The 9,682-nt window shown below is 29.0% G+C and overlaps 1 protein-coding gene across 6 annotated transcripts; it reads left to right on the top strand.

Annotated features, from left to right (window-relative positions):
- Nucleotides 1-3,650: 3,650 nt before the first annotated feature.
- Nucleotides 3,651-6,291, top strand: TOM2B (tobamovirus multiplication 2B). 6 transcript variants are annotated; one of them, XR_011085009.2, is made up of 7 exons: nucleotides 3,651-3,904; nucleotides 4,572-4,637; nucleotides 4,739-4,803; nucleotides 5,057-5,147; nucleotides 5,383-5,429; nucleotides 5,518-5,644; nucleotides 6,021-6,291. XR_011085009.2 is itself a non-coding variant. In XM_068643438.2 (6 exons), exons 1-5 carry the CDS (start codon nucleotides 3,737-3,739, stop codon nucleotides 5,419-5,421), a joined length of 429 nt encoding a protein of 142 aa, XP_068499539.1. In that variant the 5' UTR covers nucleotides 3,651-3,736; the 3' UTR covers nucleotides 5,422-5,429; nucleotides 5,518-5,849. The 6 variants fall into 6 exon arrangements, 3 of the variants coding, with proteins under 3 accessions (XP_068499539.1, XP_068499537.1, XP_068499540.1); XR_011085008.2 differs by having other exon boundaries at nucleotides 5,383-5,644; XR_011085010.2 differs by lacking the exon at nucleotides 6,021-6,291 and having other exon boundaries at nucleotides 5,057-5,178; nucleotides 5,518-5,849.
- The last annotated feature ends 3,391 nt before the right edge of the window (nucleotides 6,292-9,682 follow it).

Raw genomic sequence — 9,682 nt, 5'->3', positions numbered from 1 at the left:
CATGTGAGCCAAACACTTATTCTGAAGCTGTGAAACATGACTGTTGGAGAAAAGCTATACAATGTGAGATATCTGCTTTAGAGTCAAATCAAACTTGGGAGACTGCTCTTCTGCCTAAGAACAAAGTTGCCATAGGTTGCAAATGGGTATTCAAAATAAAATATAAGGTTGATGGGACAATTGAAAGGTATAAAGCAAGGTTAGTGGCAAAGGGATATACACAAACAAAAGGCATTGACTACCTTGATACTTTCTCTCCAGTAGCAAAGATGACCACCATAAGGTTGCTTCTTTCTTTAGCTTCTATTTATAATTGGGAATTGAAACAATTAGACATAAGCAATGCCTTTTTACATGGAGATTTGAAAGAAGATGTATACATGGTTGTTCCTCCTGGATTGACTTCTATTCCACCAGGAAAAGTTTGTAAACTAAAAAAGGCTTTATATGGTCTTAAGCAAGCTAGCAGAGAATGGTTTGCCAAACTGCCATCATTTTTGCTTTCTATGGGATATACTCAATCTATGAATGATCATTCCTTGTTCATTAATTCTTCCGAAGGATCTTTTACAACATTATTGGTATATGTGGATGATATAATATTGACAGGAAATGATAAAGAAGAGATTGCTCGAATCAAACAAGCCTTGAATCAGAATTCAAGATATTTTCTTGGTCTAGAAGTAGCAAGAAGTAAGACATGAATAATGGTAAATCAAAGGAAATATGCATTAGAATTATTAACAGATGCAGCTCTTTTAGCCTGCAAACCTGCAGCCACTCCTATTGATAATCATGAGAAATTCTCTTCTACTGGAAGTGTTTCTTTCACAGACATTCAAGCCTACAGAAGATTGATTGGAAGACTTATGTATCTCACTAATACCCGACCTGACATAACATTTTCTGTGCAACAACTTTCTCAATTTCTTGCTAAGCCTACAATTGCTCACTATAATGCAGCCATTAGAATTCTCAGATATATCAAAGGGGCTCCAAGTCTTGGTCTATTTTTCTCTTCCACTACCTCTGTTCATCTGAAAGCCTTTTGTGATAGTGATTGGGGCACATGTAGTGATTCAAGACAATCAGTGACTGGTTTTAGTGTGTATCTTGGAAATCAAATAAGCAAGGAACAGTATCAAAGAGTTCTTGTGAAGCTGAATACAGGGCAATGGCCACGGTTACATGTGAAATTCAATGGCTAACTTATCTTCTTCAAGATTTCAAAGTTCCTTTTGAGCAACCTTCTCTTTTATACTGTGACAATGACTCAACAAGATACATTGCAACAAATCCAGTGTTTCACGAGCGTATAAAACATATAGAAATAGATTGTCACGTGGTTCGGGAAAAATTAAAGAAGGGTCTCATCCATTTGCTTCCCATTTCCACCACAGAGCAACTGGCTGATATTTATACCAAAGCTTTAAGTCCTCAATCTTTTAAGAATATTTGTTCCAAGCTGGGTCTCATCAATATTTGCTCCCCAGCTTGTGGCGGGGTATTAAAGGATACGAATACCAGAGTTATAGAAGAATCCTAATATTAATTGGGTGTCTTTTCTAATTATCAGTTGTTCCTCTTTATAGAGGAGAATAATTTGGTGTCTTTTCTAATTATCAGTTGTTTCTCTTTATAGAGGTGAATAACCTTTATTTAATTATTGATTCTTTTCCTCTTTAGTTAAACCTAGAATGAGTGTACTACTTGTATATATTCAGACCATTTGTTTTGATTTTGAATAACAAGAAAGAAGAGATATTCATTCTCATATCCTTTGTCTTCAATTTACTCTTTTGTTCATCTCTGTTCTCTTTTGTTCATCTCTATTCTATTTTGTAATAGACACCTTTACTCATGGTGTTAGCAACGGAAGAGAATCTTATGCACCTTTATTCTCGAGTGTTCTCCACTTATTCAACAACTTTATATATTCAACTAACAGTTTTATGCATATATTTATTTAACTAAAAGTTGTGTTTATTCACACATATTCTATTCTAACAGCTTAATATATATCGACATATATATTTAACTGATAGCTTTATATTAATATATGACCAAACTTATTATTTTCTCCATTTAATTATCTCCATCGAACTTACCAACGAACCCATGATCCGCCCTTTGGACAAAAAACCGAGTTGACCATACCCAAATACTTGGATCGAGATCCCAAACGCACAAGCACTCCTATCCAGTACGACATTGAATATTTAAAAGTTTTATATTTTTCAATTAAAATTTTATAATTTAATTTTGTTGGTACGAGGATAACGTGATATCCACATAGTTATTTTCTCACAAATTTAAAAATATTTTTAATTAAATCTTTATTAAAAAAATTTGTACGTTTTTATCATGTATTGAAATTTTTTATATCATCAAGTTAAATTATATTACTTTTATTATTTGATTTTGTTGTCTCAAACATAACATCTCAAACTTTAATCACAATAAAAACAAATCTCTATAACTCTTAAGTATCTTTATAAAAATTTATATAAGTTTTTATATATTAAGTATTAAAACAAAAATCAAACCAATGTAGAGATTCGAAACTGTCATTTGATAAAAATTATTAAGATTTCAGAGTACCATAAGAATAATGTTAATTCAATTTAAGGTAAAAACATATAATAAGAACTTTAGATACTTAAAAATAAAAAAATAATGTGTGACCTAAAATTTAATTAAGTCTTTTAAAATTTGTGTTATATTTTGGTAAATTGAACTTGTGCAATCACGATGTGTAGGACCTTGAATTTAAATTTTAACAAAAAGATATAAAATATTGTGAGATGTTGCTATTACTAGTTATAATATTATAATGAGATTACCACATCCAATGTTTCAAAATGACATTACTTTGGGGTTATTTAATCATAATAACACCCTCAAAATACATCTTAATACTAATTTGATATACATTTTTCTATTAACTCTGTAATAGTAGAATGACTCAACCCCATAAAACTGGCTCAATGGGATGAGGTTTGCACCCACTTATATATAATGAAAGACTCTAATCTCTAATCGACGTGGGATCTCCAACGATTACAGATTTAAAATATTTTTTAAATGAATGAAAAACAATTATTTTTATAAAGATTATGAAAATCAAAATCTGTTTATTTATTAAAAGTAAAAAAATGAAAAAAGAGGGATAATTATATGTGTAAAAGGAGGTTAAAAAAAGTGAGAATGTATAATTAAGCACTCATTAAGAAAAAAATTAACAACAAAACTTCCTATATTCTTGCTATAAAACATTGATTTTCAAGAAAATATAAGGAGAATAATTTAAGTTTTAGATTTATTTATTCATTTTACTATTTAACTAATATTTTTATAAATTATTTTACTTAAATTTATTTTGGGTGCATTTTACTTATAAAGCTTTCAATTTTCACAAATTTTGCTGACTAGTTAAATATTTAATAATGTATTGACATGTCATAAAAAATTAAATCATAATCTTTTAATCTTAATTTTTTTTACGATATAAAATCTAACATTTTTAACTTAATTTTAATATTTATTTTTCCTTTTTGCTAACTTTTGCCGAATATTAATTGTTAAAAAAACTAATATTAATTAATTACATCTAATGGGCATAATTAATTGTCCCCAAAAATTAACCCTTTACTTTCTAATCTTCCACCATATTGAAAGTAACAGCCATAATTCTGATTGGGAATCAGTAAAAAAAAAAACCATAAAGGATTGACAAATGGACAATACAACAAACGGTCAAACTTCGTTCTGGCGGAGAATGGCGGCACCTGGTTCAGTCGGTGGCGGAGGGACGGCGAAGGCTACGGTGGCCGAGCAAATATCGCAGGCGGTGCAGTCCACTTCCAACCTCCTCCACCTTATGCAGCACTCTTCTCCTGCCCAGGTACCATATCAACACTGTCAATTCATTGAAATTTCAAAAATTAAAAATAAAAAGCAAAACTTTGCTTTCAATTATGAAATTTCGATGTTAGATCAGATGACCCTTTTGATGGGAAACAAGTTTTGATTGTTCTGCGTGTTGTTGTTTGATGTTAGGGTTTTTATTCTCTGTGAAAAATATTGTCGAAGTGACGACTTGTACTTAGGTTTTGTGAGATCATTTTTTGTTATTAGGCTGTAATGGTTAAGGAATAATGAGTTATTTTCAAGGACCAATTTGACACTAAACGAGGGACCAACTTATTATTAAATTGTACAGCATGATACAGTTGCAACATTTTTACACATTTCGGATTAAATAAGAGTGTTTTTTTTTTTCAGAAACTAAATTATCATCGGTTTACTGTTATGCAATCGTGTGTTATCTTATATATTAAGTTTGATAATTTTATATGGTGAATTCTTTCTTTGAAAGTCGTACTTAAGATTATGTCTGATTGATTGACAATGAAAGTATTTAAATTAGATGTGCATGAAAAATTAAGTTACTTCAAAAGTGACAGAGTGATTGAGTGTAAAAATACGTACACTGTTAACCAAAATCTTTAGTTTTGCTGAGTGTGTGAAAATTAAACTCTGATTTTTTGCCCTTTTTGTATCGTTTGCAGGCTCAACTGGTTAAGCTTCCTAAGAACCTTTTGGCTAAGGTTCCCACCATTAAGAATACAGAGCAGGTATTGTATTTATCTGATACAGGGTTATAGTTGTAGATGAGATGACTCATCAATGTGGAAAAGTGTGTAATGATGGTTGCTTTCGGTTTTTTGTTCCACAGATTTTGGAGCAGTTGCCTAGGGTGATATCATCTCTGGATGCACACATGGAAAATGGGCTACAAAAGTCTGAACCTTCTCTTGTCTAATTGACTAAGCTATAACTTAATTTTGACATACATTTTTTAACTAGGGTGCATATGAAGTGTTTTGAGTTGAAACCTTGAGCTAAATTGTTTAGTGCTAATTATGCATCTTGAAGATGTTGTATTGATGCCTAGTACTGTTCTTTTTTTTAGTGCATCATGATTTGGTATGAAACTCAGTGCATTGTGTGGGTTGTGTTTTGATTGTGGCTGATGTGGATCATTAATTTTCAGTGTTCCGCATCTGAAGACTGTGGTTCAGGTGCTTGCAAATATGGAAAGTAGCCAGCTTAGTGCACTATCACGAAGCCATCCTCTTCAGCAGGTGTAAATATGATAGCGTTGTCACTGATGCAGTTGAGAATATTTTTTGTAATTGAAAGTAAAGTTTAATATTTAGACAGTATGGTCTGATTGGAGAAAGCTAGTAAGATGAACCTTGCTCTACATGGGAAAAAAAGAAATGAATAATGAATACAATAAGAAATATGCATAAGGTGAGCTTTGTGAATGATTTGGTGCTATGTGTGACTGATCATTTTCTATGTTTTCCTTAACAGGAACTTGAACCGGGAAACCATTCTCAACAGACCGGTTAAACAAACTTGTATAGTTTTGGAGTTTCACCTGTGATCAATTCATGCAGAGTTTTTGGAAGGTTTGGAACTTAGACCTGGTGTGTTTCCTTCTTGCAGTTGTCCTGCACATCAAATAACAAAATGTTGTTCCATCTTCTGAAAAAGCGTTCAACCAAGAAACCTGTTAAATACTAATGACAGTTTCCAAGTTTTCGATTGGGGAATGTTGTCCAAAGAACTCAAGGTTAGGCTATTAATTGCTATTGGCTATCTGTATCCTGTAATGTACTTCAGTGCATTTTAATCTTATGTTTTCTTTTCAACTCTGGTAAAGGGCCAAATGTTATGTGAAAGTGGTGTATCTCTTTTATTTAAATCAATTTTGTTTTACTTGCTACAGAATGTACCATTTCCAATGCAGAGAAAAAAACAATTCTATGATGCCAAAACTACTTATGCCCCCGTGTTTCTATTCTTAGTGTTTATCACTAGTAAATTCAACTATTATCTATTTTTTCTTTTATATAAGAGTGATTTGGGTGTAGAGAAAAAGAATACAAAAGTTGACACCTTGCTGATATAGTTAAGACTGATAGACAAAGGTTAACTTTCATATGCAGTTAATCAAGCCAGAAAAAAAGGATTCAAAAAGGAACAGGGGAAAACAACTACTTTGAAGAGTACAGGGAATATTAAAACTGATGAAAATTATTATTTGGGTTACATTTACATTGTTGTCTTTTTTAATTTTGTAAGATGAACTGGATCTTTTTTAACTTTGTTATTTGTGCATATTCTAATCAGTTTCTCTTCTGATTATTATGGCACTTTGATCCATGGTTGAAGCACTTAAAGATATTGCAATATCAGAACTAATGTAGATTGCTGATAGTAGCAAGTCTTTTATCCCAATGCTGAAAAATCTGGCAGGATCACTTATGTTGATAACCAAGAATTTATTGAAAGGGTCAACTTATTTTATAAAATAATTATTATATTTTAAAAAAATTCAAGTTATATTATTTTATAAAACACGTACATATATTATAATTTATATCTATTTATGTGATAAATTATATCTAAAATTAAAATTCAATAATATAATTAAAATTTTAAAAATACATGTAATTTATTTAATGTTTTTATTTTTAAACTGTGCCAAAATAATTGAAGTTGGTGATTAATTCTATTGAATAAAGTGTATACCTTCCAACCAATTTACAAAACCTAACATGTATTGCCTTTTTGAACATATATGCCACAGTCCTTTGGGTATACACCCTCTCACCAATTCAGTTCATCAGTGCCATTATCAGCATAGCTATAAAGTTCACAGCTGAAGTTTTTTTGTCAATTTCTAGAAAATATTGAGACTGCTTTTGAAAGTACTCAATTGGTTCTAATATTAACAAAGGAAACAACTTTTTCAGGACAAACAAAACTTTGGAGTTAACTAATAAAATTATTATTATTATTTGCTTAACTTTTTTTTTCCCTATTTTGAAACTATTCTAGCCAAGAAATCTGAGGTTCTTTCTAACTAGGGTACTATGTTTTGTCATTGCACCCCTCATTTCCATCTTACTTTATTTATTTTTACCTTAATTTAATGATTTTTTAGAATGTTCCTCATATTTGTTTTTTAATTATTATATTTATTCTAGATTGATTGTGATAAAATATTTCTATATTATATGAGAAAAATATATTTTAAATTCTATGTTAATATTTGTATTCTATTATCTAAAATTAATTATGAGTAATACAATTTGTTAAGATAAGTTTGAATTTCATCTATCACTATATAATCTCTTAATCTTAAGTGATAAGATTTGTTTATGATAGATCGAAATCTTATCTTAATCTTAATTATAAGATTTGTTTAAGGTAAGTCAAGATTTTACTTATTTATGAAAAACAAAATCAATTAAAGCAAGTAACATAAATCATTTTTATAATTTATTATAAAAAAGTTAAATTTTTTTTTTATCATACCAAAATCTCAAGTCAATTCACTCATCTTTATTTTGATCCTTTCATGTTTCTTAAAATTTTATTATTTGCTTCCTTTTTTATTTGTAACTAATTTGATTTTTTTTTTCTAATGGTAAAGTCATTCTTATCTTAAGTTGCAAATTAAGGTTATTGAGTTTCCACCAATTGCAATCATAAATTTGATACATGGAGAAGAAATGCATATTTATCATAAATTTGATATATGGTAGAGAAATGTATATTTTATTAATAGATTTAAAAGAAAAGTTAAGATGGTGTAAATGAAGTTCTTTCAGTCACATACCTATCCAATCATCACTAATAAAACATTAAAATTGTTTTTTTTTCTCGGAACTACTCTCAGGTAAAGTTTAAATTTAAATGAATTAAAATATTTTAAATTCACTTTTTACTTTGACATATGAAACATATTTCTTATAATCAATTGTAATAAAAAAATTGACTGGTGAAATTATTTCAAACACAAGACAAAATGTTGTTGCAACACTGTAGTTTATGATTTTGTCTCATCTGTATGCATTTTTTTTTCACATTGACGATGATGCAACAGTAAAAAATTAGATGCAAATGGTTGCTTTTATTATGATCAAAATTAAAGTTTTACAAACTTTATAATAAATAGGTTTATCAACTATCATTGTGTATAATTTTTTAATGAAAAAAACATGTCGAGAGGGAAATTTCATTAAAAGTGATTAATTAGATTCTTTAATTAAAAGTTCTCATCAACGAAATCAGTAAATAAATATTTCATATGAATGAGACTATTATAAGAAAATATAATTAAAATTAAAATTAAACTATTAATTTAATTAGAAAACAACATCGCTAATACCTATATTATTATATCTAAATATTTGTTGATGTTGGATATAGTTACAAAGTTCTATATAAACAAGCCCTATCATTTGTTTTTTAGAAAATAAATTATATTAATCTATTAAAAAATAAGAAAAATATAAGAAGGCAATTGAATTGTGTAATAAACTTTATTTTATTTTGTGTAAGTATGGTGTGATGTTTCACAATCACACAATAGATTTAGTACTTAAGAAAATGAAAAAAATTTAGTTCTTGAAATTTTATTTTGATAATCCATCAATTTTTTAAGTTAGCTATCCAAATAATATAAAATATACAAAGATATGGATATACAAATATATGAATGAGGGTGTTTAAACATTAGTCATTACTAGCTAACAATGAATATGTTTTGGACTCATATCCACTTTTGATTATCTCCAATCAAATATTTTTACTCAAATCACTCATGGCTGACCATCAAGTATAATTTCACAAACTAGTTTTGGTTCAAGATGATTACAAAGTCAGGATGATCAATATATCATTATTTTTGTTCATTAAAGAGTGTTTGTCGACGTGTACAAGATTTAAGCTCTCTCTACTAGAGAAACAAACATAAATTGTTTTCTTACAAATCTTTTGGACACATACATTTTTAACAAAGTTTCAACACTTGCAAATTATTGATATTTTTTTCTATCTTCTATTTGAATCATGTCTTTTTATAGGCTTGGAAAAAGTAGTCATTGTAGGTCGTTGAGTAGTTTTGAACTTTATTCATTTCTTCTTTTGATATTGTCCGATGAGATGAACTTTTATGTTGAAAAACATTAAATGCATCACATGCACCATTAATTTCTCTTATCTCCTCTTCTTCAAGAAATCTTTCTCAAGAGCTAAACGTTTCACACCAAATAATGGTTAAAAGTGCACATTTAGGCCAAAGTTGAAAATAACTCGTATTATAAGAGTTTTTGGATATTGCATCTTTGGCTCTACTCCTAAGATACATTCAATTATTATTGTTTGGCACGGATCCTTTCAGGACAGACATTGAAGACAATCTCTATAACACAAACTTAAGTTTCAAAAATATTATTCATTAAAGTTTCAACTTGATTTTTTTTACTATACTTACTCAACTTTTAACTATTAAATGTTGTGGTTGGTCAAAATAGTGCTCTTGTGATCTAGACAATGCACTTTTATGATATTATCTTTATCATATTAGATATAACTTCTTATCTTATTGATTTAATCACTTATCAAATATATAGAGTGTTGGACTTTTCCTCTAAGAGTTTCTAACATCTACACACATAGATTAAGTTATAGATATGTATATTTGAGATCTTTAGATAAATTTTAGTGTATTATTTTAACTTAAAAGTAAAACTTTTTTAAGGGGAGGAGAGATGGTCACCTAGTAAGTGACCACGGTCCTTGAGGAAAGTGAAGGAAA

Source organism: Phaseolus vulgaris, chromosome 5 (genome assembly GCF_051622355.1).
Source record: "Phaseolus vulgaris cultivar YP4 chromosome 5, ASM5162235v1, whole genome shotgun sequence".
NCBI lineage: Eukaryota > Viridiplantae > Streptophyta > Magnoliopsida > Fabales > Fabaceae > Phaseolus > Phaseolus vulgaris.
The sequence above is the reverse complement of the archived record's forward strand: the minus strand, read 5'-3'. Positions and strand labels throughout refer to the sequence as shown.

Excerpts from the sequence above, each read along its gene's own strand:
- TOM2B (XM_068643438.2), top strand. The coding sequence starts at position 3,737 with ATGGACAATACAACAAACGGTCAAACTTCGTTCTGGCGGAGAATGGCG. Across the intron at positions 4,638-4,738 it reads CCATTAAGAATACAGAGCAG|ATTTTGGAGCAGTTGCCTAG; the intron begins GTATTGTATTTA and ends TTTGTTCCACAG. Across the intron at positions 4,804-5,056 it reads ATGGAAAATGGGCTACAAAA|TGTTCCGCATCTGAAGACTG; the intron begins GTCTGAACCTTC and ends ATTAATTTTCAG.